The 18,292-nt window shown below is 37.9% G+C and overlaps 2 protein-coding genes across 2 annotated transcripts; both read right to left on the reverse strand.

The window, feature by feature from the left end:
• Positions 1 to 141: 141 nt before the first annotated feature.
• LOC133746442 (probable polyol transporter 4) lies at positions 142 to 2,464 on the reverse strand. The gene is made up of 2 exons (XM_062174627.1): positions 2,073 to 2,464; positions 142 to 1,796 (listed from the first exon to the last, which is right to left on the reverse strand). Exons 1-2 carry the CDS (start codon positions 2,275 to 2,277, stop codon positions 430 to 432), a joined length of 1,572 nt encoding a protein of 523 aa, XP_062030611.1. The 5' UTR covers positions 2,278 to 2,464; the 3' UTR covers positions 142 to 429.
• Positions 2,465 to 3,430: 966 nt separating this feature from the next.
• Positions 3,431 to 11,632, reverse strand: LOC133744168 (uncharacterized). The gene is made up of 10 exons (XM_062172311.1): positions 11,443 to 11,632; positions 11,240 to 11,314; positions 11,016 to 11,140; positions 10,738 to 10,898; positions 9,723 to 9,792; positions 8,786 to 8,840; positions 6,780 to 6,863; positions 5,490 to 5,528; positions 4,727 to 4,773; positions 3,431 to 3,842 (listed from the first exon to the last, which is right to left on the reverse strand). The coding sequence occupies exons 1-10, from the start codon at positions 11,578 to 11,580 to the stop codon at positions 3,737 to 3,739; spliced, it is 900 nt and encodes a 299-aa protein (XP_062028295.1). The 5' UTR covers positions 11,581 to 11,632; the 3' UTR covers positions 3,431 to 3,736.
• Between the last annotated feature and the right edge of the window lie 6,660 nt (positions 11,633 to 18,292).

The raw sequence follows: 18,292 nt of genomic DNA on the forward strand, positions 1-18,292 counted from the left end.
TCCTTGGCTAGTAGAACTGATAGAGGCAGATTGTTCAGTTAAGCTATCTAGAGGACTGCTCCTCTTGGAGTATTTATAGTCCCAGTTTTGTAGTCAGATGATAATAAATGGAATTCTCATTCAGATGAAAAAATGAAAAAAAAAAGAAAGAAAAAAAACATATGACGAGTTTTATATCTTTCAAGACGAAGCAGTACTGCCCCTTACAAAAAAGAAACAAAAACAATAGTTTCTAATTCATGTGCTCCCTGCGGTAGCTGCCTTATTCGGTTGGAGAGAACTGTCTGTACAAGCAACGTATCTGCGTAGTGCAATTCAGTCACAATAGAACCAACAGTTGTATGAAAGTTGTCGATAATGAATAGTCTGTATCCTCTATCAAACTGGCTCAAGACAAGGAAGATTTGGTTCCTCAGCTTTGTAAATGGATCATTCTTTTTGCACAAGGTGCTCGACATCTCCTAGTTCAACTTGACCTCCTTCCCATCCAAGTTCATCAGTCTGAAAAAGAAGCTCAATCTGTTCCAATGACTTTCCTTTAGTTTCTGGGACAAGTCTGTAGACAAACAAAACAGAAAGAGCTGATATTGCAGAAAAGATGAAGAATGTTCCGCCAAATGAAATCGCATCAGAAACTGAGAGAAAAGACATGGCAATTAGGCCACTGCAGACCCTGTTACCCACAGCTCCAAGCGCTGATGCTTGAGCACGCAACCTTAGAGGAAAGATTTCGGATGTTACAACCCAGCAAACAGGGCCAATTCCAACAGAGAAGAAGGCTACATTTCCACAAACTGACAAAATGGCAAATGCAATTCCAATAGGTCCCTTCCCTAGTACAGAGAGACTAATTCCCAAACAGAATAAACAGATTGTCATTCCGATTGTGCTGATATAGAGCAAGGGCTTTCTTCCAAGCTTGTCAATAAGCAAAATAGCCACCAATATGAAAGCAGTCTTGGCGACGCCCACAGCAACAGTTGCAGCAAGTAGATTCGATTTATCCTCGATACCAGCTTGTCTGAAGATTTCAGGGCTGTAATACACTGTTGCATCTATTCCTGTTATCTGTTGAAAACATTGAATTCCAAAACCAGTGATCAGCATCCTACGAAGTGAAGGGGAAGGACTCAACAGTTCACGCGCCACACTTTTCTCCTCATACTTGTCTGCATTGGAATTTCCAGCAGCCTCTTGTATTTCATTCAGTCTCTCCTCCACCTCACTTTGATCCTCATTTGTTTTCATCAGCACTGATCTTGCCTCGTCAATGCGGTTCTGCATGACCAACCACCTGGGGGACTCGGGGATTATGAAAAGTGCAAAACCAATGAAAATTGAAGGCAGAATTCCTACTGCGAGCATTATCCTCCAGTTTATATGTGCTGGAAGACCAGAAAATGCATAGTTTGAAACATAGCCCAGCAAAATTCCGAGATTTATAAAAATTTCAGGAAATGAGGTGAGTGAGCCTCTGGCAATGGTGGGTGATATCTCAGCAATATAAACCGGGGCAATCATGACACCAAACCCGATGCCAACGCCGGCCAAGAGTCTTCCAATCATCAGCACTTCAAATGAAGGAGCAAGTGTCATTACAACTGCACCTGTTTGAAAGACAAGAGCAGCTAATGCCATTGTCCACTTTCTACCTATAATGTCTGATGTTCTACCACCAGCTAAACTACCAAAAATCGAAACAACGCTCAAAATCCCAACAAGAACTTCTTCCTGTACCTCGGTTATCTTCAAATCTTCTTGAATGAATATGATTGCCCCACTCATCACACCTACATCTGCCGATTGAAAAAACTTCAGATTTAGCTTGTGTTTCTATTGATAAGCTATATTTAGACAATGGGATTTTTCAATACAAATTGATGAAACCAAGCACAACGGTTAGCTACAAACAACAACAGCATACTCTGAATACCAAATAATGGTCTACCGACGACTTATAGTTACAAGCATACACAAAACCAAGAACAGAGCTGAAAACATATACCAACCTACTTGGTTAGAAACATGTATGGAGGGAGTTGAAAACTGATAGTGAAGTAAAGCATACGTACCATAGCCAAGAAGAACAGAGTTGAGGGAGGCAAAGATGGCACAAGCAAAGACATACTTCCTGGTACTTGCACTCCTTTTTTGTTGATGATGATGGTGTGAAGCATCTTCACCATCATCATCATCAACCTTTGTGAGCTCAGTGTATTTGTTCTTGGTTCCGAATGGAATCCCAGACAAACCCGTTTCATTCTCAGCAGTACCCATCAACTCTCACTTTTCTCTCTGAATCAAAACAACTCACAGAGAACAAAGCAGAGCAGGCTCCCAAGATATTCTAGTTTAGAGGTTTGACTAATGACCCAATGGAATTATGCTTGAGATCTGAAACAGGGGAACGAAAAGTAAGACTCAGCGTAGTGGGACCTCTCTTTCGTTTCCTCCTCAAAGCAACCCACTTGACTATTTAGTTATATCAGATACTTGGCTACTTGTTCTTGTCTTTCTTTCTCAGCGTTCGCTTTATTTGCACCCAAAATACAACAAAAAAGAGATCATAGTGAACTACGTTCGGAACTAAACTCTCTTTAATCAGATTAAATACTGTCACACACAAATGTTATTGACACGTAATTTCAGGCGGGTTCATGGCCATACCATACATCTTGATTCCCATCAAAGTTAGTATTTATTGTAATTAAATACTGTCACACAAATGTTATTAATACGTAAATTTAGGCGGAATAATGTTTATAATGGGAATTGTTATCTTGATTCTCATCGAAGCTAATATTTATTAGAGTGTAAAGTCTTGGGTAGGGGCTGCCACGTGGTGGGGCCGTGCGGCCCTCCAATCAAAATTCTCAAACTTTTCTCTTTTTTCCGAAACTGCCTCTGATTTTTAATATGCAATACCCAAAATACCCCCCTGCTTGGGGTATGATTGGTCTCAGTTCCTGTTAATTCAGAAAGACTGAAAAATAGTGAAAATAATGGCACGAGTAAATGTATTGCTGTCAGAAGCTTTGGGTTTGTGTATTACATACAAAAATAAGGACACAAAAGATAGAAGTTACATACTACACAAGTTCTAAAAAAAAAAAAAAAAAAAAAAAAAATACTACAGAAGTTCTCACAAAATAGTGAAGATTTTTCTATGCAGCAACGGTGCAAGTGACCCAAAACTTATAAGATGATCTCAACCCTTGATATTTATACTCAACATTTTTTTTTAATAACTAAAAAGTGTATTTGATATAATCCAACAATTTATTCATATTGGTGCAAGTGTACGTCAGTGCTTTGAATCATTCCTCACAAAATAAAGGGGCGCACAGAAAGAGACAAAATGCCAATTTTTTTTTTTTTTTTTTCAATTACAAAAAACATTACAACTTAAAACCCTTACAAACAGAAGAGATGAACAATTACCTCTCATTTTATTAATAGAAGAGAAAACACAGAATGGGGACTAGTGCACAATAACCCATCGTGAATGTCAATGTCTTATATTACATTGCTGATTGCAGTAATTGAAAACCAGCAGGGACATATACGGAACCCATCCGTGGGCAGAACCCTAAAACACATCCTCATTTGACATAGAAACTCTAACTTGTACAACTTGCTGCTTAAGGACACTGGTACATCAATATCCTATACGATATGTACAGAATAAGCGGCATATAACTCCGTCTGAGATCATTGTAGCCTGAAATTCAATCTACTACTTTGGTTCAGTTTCAGATAACTTCGTTCTAAGATCCTTGAGAGCGTCTACAACTTCTGAGTCAAGATTGTGCTTTAATAACTTCCCTTGAAAAGAAGTAGACCTGAAAAGTTCAACCAGAAAAAAGAAATCATTAACAGTCTTATTAGTAAATGATTCAACTTGTCTCTTGATACATGTTTCAGCACTGTGTAAATGCTAGTATATGCATTCGCTTGAGCTTTAACACCTAAGGTTTATACATTTAGTAATTAAATAGAAGTGTCAAAATGATATTCACTCATAACCAACCAACAATCTCTAGTATGATGATGCTTAAAACAGATATGTAAAGTGCTTTATACATCTTATTGTCGACACTTGTTCCATAAACAAATTTTTTCTGCTGGAACTCGAGAACAAGGCACCATGTTCACATTCACCCGTCACTTGAATACTAAAAAGTTTCACCAGTCACTTGCGAGGAATGCAAAATTATCAACCGAGCAATTGTGCATTATGGGATGGATACACATAGGCTAAAGATTATTTCCAGAATACAAAACAATCAAGCAGCACAGTCCTTTCCCAGAACAAGAACATGAAAAGCAGTGTCAAATCCTATGACTTGTGTTGTTTATAAGCTAATTCTGAGAATATTATAAATGCTACATCTTGTGAACCACAAAAATCGGTAAATTGAAATAACTTTATCTAGTTCGGATAATGCTAGGTGAACCATCTTTTGGCGTACCACCTAGAGCCCACCTTATGTGGCAGCTGATGTGTCAATAGTGGTACACCAAACGATCACCACCGAGCATTACTCAATTATCCTGAAGCACATATGACACAATTCCACAGTCAAAAAAGTTCATAGTTTTGACGTCTAGAAGCACAACAGATATGGTAGAGCATGAAGGTAGCACTGTTTTTTCTCTTCTTTTGTGTTTTTTCCCTTTTCAAGAGCATAAAATAATACACAAAGATTCATCTGAAGTAGAATACCTGTGTTCTTCAAGCATCCTCTCAACCTCCTTCTGTGATGCTTTAATCTATACTCAAATCACAAGCGAAAGGAATTTACATGACACATAAAAATAGAATTACATGAAATGATACTATGCACTCTCACCCTGTTTAAATATAGGTTCATTATGATATAAAATTTTCAAAGTTAGTCCTTATACAAGAACTACCTTGTTGTACAGAATGAAATCATCCAGATCAAACATCTTGTAGGTAGCCATTTATATGCAACAATTGAGTTATTAATCACCAGCCATTTGATTATTATCAGGATCATTATTATATTTCATCAGACGCATTTGTCTTTGTATATTTATTTGATGACAATTAGATGACTAAACATTATTAGATTTTGTTGGTTTATTCCAGAGATGGCCCTTGCAGGGAAACCTAACAAACTTAGTGTGGAGGACATTGCAAGGCTGGCCTAACAACTCAGCCCTTACTTGCTTAAAATGAGGACCTTATTACTTGGATTCTCCTTAAAAGTCAGTAGTTGTTTACTATTTATTTAGTTTTATATTATTGTAACTTTAACTGACAAGCCAAAGCAAACTGAAAGTAAGTCCTGTATTCTGTAATCATATTAATTGCATTAGAACAATCAAACATAAAACGTTCAGTAAGGATAGAAACATACCAAGACAAATTGACAGCAGAAATAATTATTCAACTATTGCATACTAGTGTTCAAATACTCAACACATTGAATGAAGTACATTATACATTTAGCATGCCTCACCTCAGAAATCAATGCCTTGCTGCTCCAAATGAAGGCTCCCTGAAATATAGCGATATATATCGATATCAGGAGGCTGATATAGTCATGATTCAGCACATGTTGAAGTGAAAACAGTATTGTAAACTTATATACAAGGTACCAACATCTGGTTTGCAAGATGGCCAATGCTACTAGGTCTCATTTCTAAAAAACTACTCCAATGAAAGTTCTGACTTCTGACTCCAAAACTCTTTTTAATCTTTTATCTTTCCTCTATACTCTTCCTGTTCAATCATATGTCTTGAAATGGTCTAATCACTCAATGAATCTCATTCTAAACATTAAAAAGTTAAGTAACAAGCTGAATAAGAATAGAATAAAATAAAATAAAATAAAAATAAAATAGAGAAAATGGAGGGAGAACACTGATAAGACATATCTTTCACAAAAAGGATTTTTTTAAATCTTTTTATCATAGTAAAGGAAAAAGAAATATGTAGAATGGGTTGATAAGGGGTCCACAACCTGAAATCAAAGAACAAGATCAAAGATGTCTCTAGAAATTGTAGGAAATAGGAACACTTAAAAACAAAGACAACCTCATCTTTATTTATTTTTCTTTTTTTTTGGTTTTGAAAGGGAGTGCATCAAATATTTGGGTGTACAAGACAGTGATTCCCCCTTTTTGAACGTGTTGAGTCCGACATCGGTCGTTATTGGTCAACCTTGACAATATAAGCAAACAAACAGAGCCTTTTCAGTTTGAGGTATGAAAGAGCACCAACGTGTTGAGGTGTATCCCTCAAATGTGATCTATGGTATCCAGTCCAAGCTGGTATATCCATATAAGTTCGAGGGAGTGCAAGACAAGTTAGGTTCTGACAAGGTTTTCAGGCTTTGGTTAGCCCTGACAAAAAAAGTCAAGGACTGGAGAGGGAAGATTGTGTTATTCCAGTTTACAAGTGTTAAATCCACATCGGTCACATTGGCTAGAGATGGACAAATATGGGCTTTGAGGCATTGAGATTATTTTACTAAAAAAAGAAAAAAAAAAGGAGAGGAATGAGGTTTCAATCAACTGAATACAAATAGCAGAAAACATAAACCCAACCAGCATCTCAATTCTGGTAGCAAATAGTATGCTGCAGAAGCACTAAAAGTCATGGAAGCCAAAAACTCGTGTAGTAACAGGAAAATAAAAAAGATATATTATACTGCTTATTCTGCAGTAAAATTGGAACTTGCTTAATAAAGATAACAGTCCAGATACTTGAGACAATCAATAAAAATTATAATGAGGAGAACACATACTGCTCCATGTGCTGCGTGCTGCTGAACATGATCAGAAGTCACAACCCAAACTTTAGGACATCCATCCTCCCTTAAAGCTGCAACCTGTTATATACACAAAAATCACGAGTCAAAGATCAACACTTGAAATAGTCTAAGCAAATAAATGCCATAGGCAACAAGCAAATTAGCTTCTACAGCAGTATAACTGATAATGGTAAAGCGAGGTTAACAACATCTAGCAGACGAGCAGTGAGCAGATGCAGTTGTGCATAGAAACTGAGAATCAGAATATCAAGTTCTTTCACAGTTTCATACTACATAAATGCAACTCTTTGTGTAAAAAGTGAAATTTAAGAGTTATCTTCTAATAACAAAGAGAAATGAGAGCCCTTCCCACCACCCAAGTAATTCACAACCTTTTCACCCTAGGGTCTGTTTGATGAGGAGGTTCCTCTGGACTGAAACCATACATGGAAACAGCCTTTTTAAGAATGTAAAAGAAGGGCCTTCTCCCTACACCAATACCCTTATATTTCTTTGGAAAGTCCTCCAATAAATAATATGGAGACTTATCAGCCTATAATCTAGACAACTACAACTAAACATAGTTTAGTGTATTACTAATTTGCGTATCCTGTCCGCTATGATTGTCTCTTTATCATTATAAAAGTAAGGTTCTTGTTCATTTTCAGAGAGAGAGAATGAGTACAAAGAAAATACCCAAGTGTGAGTGGACCGCCCTTCATCAATCACATACCCTTTTATAGAGAAAAAACTCTAGCATTGAATGTTCGGTGCCAATTATATGCTATTCAAGCAACTGTTTTGACTTGAGATTCTCATCTAACACCCATGTTTAGATAGTATATCAGTTAGACCTATGTACAACCTTTGCATGCATAACTGACAAGTGTAGCAGCTGTGCAAAACTATAAAGTACCCAAAAAGAATTACATCTGGTGAATCATGGTGCCTGTCTCACATTAAACTCTCATAGAGATTGAACTTCATCTATGATATTTTATTATTTGTCTTTAGCACAACCTTAATGAATAAAGTGAACTCTACAGCATAGAGGACCTACAACCCTCATCTACCTACAATGAGATCAACAACATACAACAGAATTCCAAAACATTAACAGAAAGTATTGAAAGACAGCAGCATGCCAATCTGAAGAGTTAGCAGTCCATAAACTCTCGCTAACTCTGATGACACCTTAAGTTCCTTTCTAGCCAAAGAACCCAATGAAATAACCACCATCTCACAAAGTCATAAAATGTTTATATATGTTATGACTTTGATGTTTCTTCTATCTACTTATCATGGTCTATAGTTTTTACTTTGGATAAATTAACAATTGTTTATATGGATTGGCCTTTAAAAGAAGCAGTTTGGTTTCAAGACAGGAAGACTTTGATTATGGAACTAAATTACATTTTCAACTTAATTTATTCATATTAACGTGCTGCAACCAGACCTCAAATTGATGTGCATAATATACTGAAACCCCAATTCCATACTGAAATCCTACCTCCACCAAATTCTAGCATCTTTTAGAACAGCAAAGTTAATGTTCTTGGGTACCAACAGTACCACACAAACTAGCACCCTGACCCGGTTTCCTCCTCTCCCTTTCCTACTAACCTTTTCCCGTTTCTTTCACCATGAATCAAGATTTGCTTAAATCTATACACTTCGAGTACTGACTAACTACTTGCAACAGAAGACCTAGTCAAACTATGTATACTACAGTACTGACTTAAAGAGCCAATATTAGATTTGGTATCAGGACCTAGGACATCCATCCATCCAAAATCACATTTTACTTCTCACTCAATAAAATATGAGAGGCCTAACATACGATAATCAAAGAGCAACCATGGCAGTTTGTGCTACCAACAAAGCAAGAACTGAAAACTAAAATCAGATAACAAACAGACATTATTATTATTTATTTTTTTTTTCATTTTTTATCGACTGCACAATTCTAGAGTTGGTTTCAACACCAAGTCATTCCTCACCTCTTTTTCAATCCACGCATCAGCACAAGTTTCACCTGAGAAAACGACATCAACGCTGCAACACTGAATTCTTAGCATTGTAATGCCTTGGATGAAGTTATTTACAATGAAGTTAATCATGTATAATAAGTTAATAACACCTGAGCGAAACATTGCTGATCAAGTTAAAAGATGAACTTCAAAGAAGATGGCTTGCCATTCAATGCGTCCTCTTCAAACATGTTCACTATATGTCACTTACCACCAAATAAATAAAATACATATTCTGGGAAAGTCAACAGAAATCCATTTGAACAATCAACTAAAGTTATTTACCAAAGCGTCACCAAGTGTTGAAAATTATTAGGCAAGGGCCAGAAAATGAAAATTATTTTAGGAGCACAAAAGTTGATAACTATACTTTACTTTTCCTCTCATCAATATAATCTTATCCTGTTTGTGTAAGAAATTGAAAATGATCTTCTGATAAGTTTTGAATAGATAAAATAAAGAAAACTTTTAAATTAAAGAGTTTCAATCAAAACAGTTTCAAATGGTGAACAGATCTGCAAACACATGTCAAAACTCTAATATAATTATTTTGTGAGTGCTTTAAATCATTTTCAAGCAAAACTGAGATGTTTGTCAAGTTTTGACCAATATGTCACTAGATTTTCTGTGTTGTTCTGGCATAACTATTCTTGTTTAAATATTCATCATCAAGCATTCAATGTATTTGATATTTAGAAGTGAAGAGTAAAGCCCCTTCACGGCAGGATTAACAAGAAAATCTAAAGTGACACAAGTACATTGAACTTAGAAACCATGAAGATGTTGGAAGCAACAAGTGAAATACACTCACAAACATGTACATGCAAAATGGCAGTCGGAGAAGTCAATATATTCATTAACTAGCAAATCACATCACATAATTGTAGTTTGAATTCAAAAATGGTACCCAGCAAAATCTTCCTTGTGCGTGGGTAGTCCAGACATCATGGCATCAAATACAGCTACCACCTTCACTTCTGTAGATGTTTCAAAAATGAATAAGGAAGGCAGTGACATTTGAATTTATTGTAGGCAAAAGAAAATCAAGAAAACCATTACAATAAAAGTTATTCAATATGACACATATAATTGAGTCATTCAGTAAGTTATAGCAGAAGTTGTTTTCTAAATAGAATGTTACAGAAAAACTTTCTAAAGCTTCTGATGTAAATAAAAATTTGTTAAACTATATATATATATTGGAAAACCGTTAGAAGAAAACTTACAAAAATTAAGATCTATTAATTATGCAAAATAGATTACAAAAACAGTAATGCTTTTTTCTTTGTTTACATAAGAGAAACAACTATTAGGATTTAACCCTAGACAGCTTTCTCCAGTGCTCACTGATTTATTTTTAAAGGATTTCAATCAGGAGTAATTGCAATTGCCTAATACAAAATATAAAATAAAATGTAGAAAATGTAAAGGGTGCCTAAATGAGCTTAAAATGGACAGCAGAACTAAATGATGTAAAGGCAGTAAAGCATAAGATATCAAGCATTCAGCTAGGTACAATTTCAAGATACTGAAGTTTGGTTTTCTCTGTTATTTTCACGCTGCCACTTCAATCAGGAGTAGTTGCAATAACTAAATACAAAACTGTTAATGTAAAAAAAAACTTCAAAGCATAGTGCTAAACCACCTCCCCCCCCCCCCCCCCCCCCCCCATACAGCACATGTTCAACCGTCTAGTTCCAGAAGCTTGTTCAAACAGATTTCATACGAAGCAAGTTAAACCGACATGCACATTAAACATACTTTCAATACAAAAATAGGCTCACTCACAACACAACTTATAACCTATCACCCTTTGCTTCTTGAAGCCATGATTTTGCAGTACTGGGTCCAAATTGGCTCAAGTTTCATATAATCAGGTTCAACCACAAGTATTCATTTTCTATAAAAAAAAACATGCATACCTCTAAGCATGCTAAAAGTTACAAGCTCATCAATCAGCTTCTGGCGCGCGATATCAAGTCTCCCATTCACAAAATGTTTCTTCAGCTTTGCCCAATACCCACATACATTGTACCCATCAACAAGCAAGACAGGCACTGCATTCTCAAAACCCTGGTTCGTACTGCAAAAACAATAAAATGACCATCAGGAATCCAAGAACAATAGCTTTCGAAGAAGCTTAGAACATACAAGGGACACATGAAATGATAGAAGAAAGGAACCTGGCAGAGAGCATTACTAGTAGAGAGTCGTGGTGGGATCGCGATAGAGTTCTGGATCTTCGGGAACATCTCCCTTGATCACCTTCTTTCTCCGGTAACTAGTAGAATGCTTCGGTGCGCTAGTCTTTCTCTTTTGGAACTCCTACAAGGTGGGTGGTATTTAGTGTTTACCACATGATCAGATATAGACATAAACAAATGGAGAGCTTTTTTGTTTTCAATAATTGCAGTGTCACCATACCTTCCATAACTTCAAAAGCTGCAAGTTCTGCCTAACGTTTGATGTAATCCTCGGAGGAGGACTTGGCTCAGAGCCCTGTTCATAGAAACTGTGTTAAATGCAACTTCTTCTTCTGGGCATAACTCAAAATTCGAAACATACCCAGTACAAGTACTTCACATCTAGATTGAAGTTTAAAACAGAGGAGAAGTAATGGAGCTAACCGAAGGTGGCTGCTGAGACTTGTTCTTGCTCTTGGCCATTATAACAAACTTGTGACAAGAGCAAGAAGAGAAGCCACGTGGCAGAAGAAAGAGTAGGGACGACGAGGTCGCCGATTTCATGACTCGTTTCAGTTTCATGAGGTCGCTGGCTCCTTCATACCCAACGACACAAGCCCCTTTCTATCTGCCACCGGTTTTTATCCAGTTCCTACACGCCATCTCTACGGTATCCACTATCCCACCTGGCACCATATTTTTTTTTTTTTTTTTTAACAAGTTTATTAAAAAAAATGGTTAATTTATACTATTATTAAAATAAAATGTGTTGTTAGCTAAAATTTATTTTTTTTACCTTTATAACCCTCAAATATTAAAATATCATAGATTACATTTTAACATTAGGGACAAAAAAGTAAAAAAATAAAATAAAATAATAAAAACATAAAATAAAATAAAATAACAATTTCAAACTCTCCACTCTCACAATTGCTATTTTAACTTCCCACTACTCTCCTTCTCACAAAAAAAAAAAAAAAACTTCCCACTACTCTCACACCCATCGGGTGTGGAGACATTTTCTAGTTACATATAAGTGTATCTTAGGGCTTTGAATGTTTTTTTAGTCATAAGGTCACCAACTAGTTTTTTCCCTCATAAGACCACTAGATTAAAAAAAGTGTTATATTTTGGATATTAAAAACCAATATATTTACATAAATGTCACTAGAGTACAAAATCAACAGTCATTCTCTCTCTTGTCTCCGGCGAGGTCTCCGATCAACTCCGGCGGGTCTCCGGCCAACTTCCGGCGGGTCTCCGGCGACCACAAAAGCTACTGTCACACCAAAAGCCACTGTAGCTAGAAACAAAAGCTACTCTGATGAGATTTCCGGCAACCTCCGGTGAGGTCACAAAAGCTACTCTGGTGAGATTTTCGGCAACCTCCGCCGAGATAACAAAAGCTACTATCACCAACAATAAAAGCTACTGCTTACCAAAAAACCTATGCTCATCAAAACGAAAAGCTACTATCACCAACAATAAAAGCTACTGTCACCAATACCAAAAGCTACTCTCACCAACAACAAAAATGACTGTCACCAACACCAACGAACTACTCTCACTAACATTAGAGAGTTACTCTTGTATCAAAAACTACTCTCACCATCAACAAAAGCTACTCTCACCAACGCAAAAAACTACTATTACCACCGCAAAAAAACTATTTTCACCACTGACAAAAGTTTTTCTCACCAATGTCAAAAACTACTATCACCACCACAAAAAGCTACAATCATCACCACCAAAAGTTACTTTCACCAACAACAAAATATACTCTCATCAACATCAAAAACTCTTCTCACCAACAACAGAACGCTACTTTCACCAAAGCCGATAGCTACTCTCACAAACTCCGAAAGCTACTCTCACCAACATTGAAAACCGCTTCACTTGCTCTCTTTCTGAAATGATACAAGTGCAAGACAAATATTGCCAAAATTCAACCACAAAAACACAAACCAGAATAGAACACCGGCCATCAGAAACATAGATACCATAACATCATAATTGAACAATGAACCATAACAAAAATACCATCAATCGAGTGTAGAATTAGTTCAAATAATAGTCTCTGACTATAATTCAATTTCAACAAAAATACCAGAAGGATTGAGGTTGAGACCAAATAACTAAACCAAATACAATGACAATAAAGAATGGAATTGAAAGGCTTATCACATTTCTTGGCCGGCGGTGTCCCAAATCTGGGCCTTAACGATCTAATCATCGACGTGGATGCTCCGGGTGGCAAACTCGACACCGATGGTGGACTTAGACTCGAGGTTGAACTCGTTGCGCATGAACTTGGACAACAAATTAATCGGATTTGCCGATGCCGGAATCGCCGATCAAGATGACCTTGAAGTGGTAGTCATTGTCCGACCTGTAGGCCATGTCGAAGAGCCTTCCGGTTGGAGATTTTCGATTGGAGATGAAGAGGCCACGGGCCTTGTCGTCGTCGCCGTAGAATCAGTGCTCGTTTAGGTTTTCTATGCATGTGAGGTGGAGGAAGAGGCGATGGTGGCGGTGGAGGAAGGGTGCTGCCGGAGCCGAGCTAGATGAGGAATGGAGCTGCCAGAGCTGAGGCGCATGAGGCGTCTCGAGTCGAAATTGGAGATCTGAGTGAATCGGAGAGAATCGGAGATGAGTAGAGAATCGTCTCCAGTGAGAGAATCAGAGAGATCTCATGAGTTGGACTCCAGTGAGGTAGCTCCGATCGAAGCTTCTTCGTCGTCGTCGTCATCTTCAGGCATGGCGACGCCGTTTCGAGGTTTTGCAAGCTTGGATCCATTGGAATCTCACCAGATCAGAGGCAGTGGTCGTCGGAATCGGGGCGGGGGGGGGGGGGGGGGCTTCGTGCCTTAATCGGCGATGGGGTGGCTGGGCTTTGGTCGGGTTTGTGTTGTGGTTCAATTGATGGTGACGGTGATGAGAGATGGAGGCCGGAATTGATTATTTCCGGTGATTGTAGAGGGAAGAGAAGAAGAATAGAGACCGGGGAGAGAGAGAGAGAAGAGAGGGAATGAATTTCTTTTTGTTTTGCCCGGATGATCATGGAGTTAGTGGAAGGGTAAAATTGTCAGGTTGAAAATAATTTAAAGCTACAAGTGGCCTTATGTATACAAGAAAACTTTGGTAGCCTTATGACTAATTTAAGTTTCAAACTGACACTTGTGTATAATTTTCTATAAAAAAAATAGTTCTAACCATAATAAAACTCTCAGGACTCAATCGTCTTGTGTAGTAAAGTTGGTCGAACAATCAGTACAAAACCCTCGATCATGTCTAATGTTCGAGTCACAACTCCCACAAGTTTGAGAGGACTTCAACTTTGTGTGCTTGTGGGGGAGATTAGTCTACCTTTGTTGGGATACTCGTGAACCTTAGGCCCGCATATTAAGTGGGTAAGTGTATTATTAACTCGCTAACGTAATCAAGGTCACTTTCTACCTCACCCTGATTAAAAAAAAAATTTCTTGAGATTCAAAAATGTTATGTTTCTTTTAAAAGTAATATTTATTATATAAAAAAAATCAGATATTTAAGGCATTAAGAATCCCTAAGAGTTACATTCCCTCCTTAAATTTAGGAGCTCATAGTGATTTTCCTATGTTTTTTTAAAAGCTTAAGGAAAACATAAAAACTTCTAGAGCTTCTCTAGACCGTTCTATCTGGGTTACCACCATTAAAAGTCAGTGGATTGCTCCAATCACCGACGTCTTCCATCCTTTTCACGGCTCTTCAAGGCTCCATCTTTCTTATTCTTCTCGTTTTTTTCTTACTCTTTTCTCACCTTCTCTCCCAAAATGTGTCCCTAATCTATCTTCTTAAAAGCCTCTTAATCAAGCTTTTCATGCTTCATCAAAATTCTTCATCTCCATCATCAAATAATTGACGCCCTTAGGTAGTTTCCTGAGGTGGAATCTCGTTGCCGCACTCCAAAGCATTTTGATGGTTTTAGTAATATAGAGTTGTACAGAGTAGCGTCTCCGATGCAATCACTAGCATATTCGTCTAGTTCCTTGTTGGTTTCCTATGGCTACATCGTCGTTTGTTTCGTGTTGACAATTTCCCTTGTTGATCAGTGTTGGGTGCTTGAGTTTTTGGATCGATTTGCTTGGATTAGATGGTTTGAGGCCTTTCAAAGTAGATATTTCAGTACTGGTTGGTTTTTGGACATTGAAACAAATTTTCCCAATTGGTGTGGCGGGTGGTGGCTACTATCTTCTCCTAGCTTACCTTATTCTCAATAGGGTTTTATTTTGATTTGGCCTTATTGTGTCTTCTTTTTCTTTTGTGTATTGGCCTTTGATCAGGAGCCGTTTTTGGAGAGTGGTTTAGGATGTGATTGATTTGCGATGATATATGGAATTAGGGTGTACCTACAGAAAAATCTTTGTTGCCTAAGTTAGTTTGTGCTTCAAATGTAGTGAGTGAGAGAGGATGTGATTATTTACCTCAATTATTCACTTTACCAAGTTTTCATTTGTGAACTTGAGCGGATAACTTAGTTAATGCGCATAATGACATGCCAGTCACGTAAGTTACACATTAGTGGGTCCATGACATCACTCTTAAGATCACGTAGATAAAGTGTCCCATATGTTGCGGGAACATGGGACTAACTAGTTCGTCAGTGGCCAAATTTTGGTTCTATCCGACTATTTTCCTTCTTTCAAATTAAGAATGTCAGTTATAAACTTATAGTAAATGGAAGTAAGGGTTTCCCGCAGAGGATTAGTGGATCTAACCATTTTGGAAAGGTTTTTGAGTTGATTTGGTTTGAGAACAAAAGTAAAACAAAAATAGAAAAGTTGTTGAAGGATGCTGACGTTAGTGTGCCTTGTCAAACTAGGATTAGTTCTATAGTTGTAATAGAAGAAAATTCATACTTCAAGTTATAATAGGAATCCTTGTACTCCAAGAAATTGTACTTTGTAATCCCTATATATAGGGCTCCTATTATCAATGAATAGACACAACGATTGTCTCATCAATCTCTCTTGCATCCTACATTATTAAACACGTTATCAGCATGAGCCCTAACCCTGAAACCAATAACCCAAAAATTGAAAATTTTCCTCCACCGTTAGCCTTGCTTGGATAGCCTCTCCAGCCCTAGCCCTCGCTAGCCTTGCTGCGCCTACAGCCCTGCCCCGCGCCTGCACCCGCCTGCTCCTGCGCACCCCTGCGCCGACACCGCTAGCCTTTCTAGCACTGCTCCGCACCCAAGAGCTGCCCTCGGCCCCTCACCTTCCGGCAGCACCTGCAAGCGACGCCCTGCACATCTGTTGCACACCCTCGAGCCCTCCAAGGCCCCCCATTGACGCCAAATCGACCCCAAAGCTCAAAGAACAAGGTTTCAAGCCCCTATTCAAACAAGTAAGTATTTACTATTAAGAATTAACTATTGTTTAGTCCTTGAACTTTTACCCAAAAAACACTTCAGTCCATGTTCTTCTAATTTCACATGTTTAATCCTTGTACTTATCAATTTTGGACCAATAGGTCCATTCCGTTACACTTCGTCCAAAATATCTGTTAACTTGCTGACGTGGCACTCCTTCCGCGTTAAAATGTCTATTATACCCTTACTTCCTTTTTTTTTTAATTTATTCTTTTCTCTTTTATTTTTATTTATTTATTTATTTGCATTATGTTTATCTCTTCTTCTTCAAACTCAAATCCGACATCTCTTTCTGCTACCCCTCTCTTCTCTGGATTCCAATTCCATTGCTATCTTCAACAAAATCTCACCCAGATCGGTCTGTTTCTCCAGCAAAGCCTTATAGTATGATTGAGCAGCAATCTTGCTTATTTCAACATTGGTTGGTTCTGGGCATTACTTATCATCCAACCACTTATGCAAAGTCGATCACCCTTAGCCACTCTGATTCCTAAATCGATTCATATCAAAACAATCAAATAAACACTGGAAACAACTTCAATTTTGTAAAGTACAAAAAGGGTATCGAGAAAATTGAAAGTTGTATACCTCCAAGACCTTGGAAGGGACAAGTAATGTTCTCAGATGGTCAACTCTTGAACTTGGGTATCTGGGTCTTCTTCTTCATCCATTTCTTGCTCATGGGTTTCTAGGATTGAAGCAGACTGAGATCTCTAAGATCTGGTTTTTGGTGTAATCTGATCGCAGCCATCCAATTTCAGGATCACAAGATTATGAACCAAACCTTCAGCCGTCTTCTCCCCGCCGTCGTTTATTAACCCACCAAACCAAAATTTTCCCAAAATTTAAATCCCATGCATTGTCGTTAAAAATGGCAGCGACTGTAGCTCAAAGATTTCAACTTTGAAACACTCTGATTCATACTTCTCTTAGCCGAAGCTTCTGAGCTAATCCTCAAATTTCAACGAGCTCTCCTAATAAATTCTCAGTCTTCCTCTAAGAATCAACAACCCATCCAACATGTAATCAAATTTTAAATCGGAACAAAAATGGGAGTTCTAATCATCACACGAGCAGTGGTGCAATGATGGCAAAACATACCCGAGCTCACCTCCTGATCGGAAAGCATGGGAACCCAGATCGGTTCATCTTCTCTCTTGGCCTCGATTTTGGGTTCGAATCGGAGCTCCAAACAGTTGCTCCACAATAGAGCACTCCTCTGCCGACACCGTTTTGGGGTTTGACAATGTTCGGCTGTGGCTTCTGGCCCGACGAGGCCGGTTAGGGTCACTTGAAACTAGCGGTTGATTAGGGTTTAGGGTGAGCGAGATGGTTATGATTTTGAAGGAGAAGGGGAAGGTTACAGCTCCATCTCGTGTTGCTCATGTTGAGGTTTCTGGAGAAAAGAGAGCTCGAAGAAAGAAGAAGAAGAGATGAACAAATTGACAAAAAAAATTAAAAAAAGAGAGGTTATAATAGACTTTTTGACGCGGAATGATTGCCACGTTAGCAAGTAATAGATTTTTTGGACGGAGTGTATTGGAATGGACCTATTGGTCCAAAATTGATAAGTACAAGAACTAAACATATGAAATTAGAAGGACAGGGACTGAAGTGTTTTTTGGGTAAAAGTTCAAGAACTAAACAGTATTTAATCATACTATTAAAGTTCCTGCTTTCTGTTCTTTACATTTCTTTCTTTTTTCTCAGGGACTTGCAACCTCCCTTCTTCTACATCCCACCTTTCTGTAAAGTGGGTTCGATTCTCTAAAGTGGAATCGTGGGGGTTCACGCTATATACGAACTAAGAGCGTTCGTAATCTTCGGACTAAGAGCATCCGTAAGCATCGATTTTGACCATACAAACATCATTGTTTTGGT

Source organism: Rosa rugosa, chromosome 4, assembly GCF_958449725.1.
Source record: "Rosa rugosa chromosome 4, drRosRugo1.1, whole genome shotgun sequence".
Classification (NCBI taxonomy): domain Eukaryota; kingdom Viridiplantae; phylum Streptophyta; class Magnoliopsida; order Rosales; family Rosaceae; genus Rosa; species Rosa rugosa.

Coding starts and splice junctions, on each gene's coding strand:
- LOC133744168 (XM_062172311.1), bottom strand. CDS start 11,580: ATGAAACTGAAACGAGTCATGAAATCGGCGACCTCGTCGTCCCTACTC. Junction 11,141..11,239: donor AGCTTTTGAAGTTATGGAAG/GTATGGTGACAC, acceptor CCCACCTTGTAG/GAGTTCCAAAAGAGAAAGAC. Junction 5,529..6,779: donor AGCACGCAGCACATGGAGCA/GTATGTGTTCTC, acceptor GCTATATTTCAG/GGAGCCTTCATTTGGAGCAG.
- LOC133746442 (XM_062174627.1), bottom strand. CDS start 2,277: ATGGGTACTGCTGAGAATGAAACGGGTTTGTCTGGGATTCCATTCGGA. Junction 1,797..2,072: donor CTCTGTTCTTCTTGGCTATG/GTACGTATGCTT, acceptor TTCAATCGGCAG/ATGTAGGTGTGATGAGTGGG.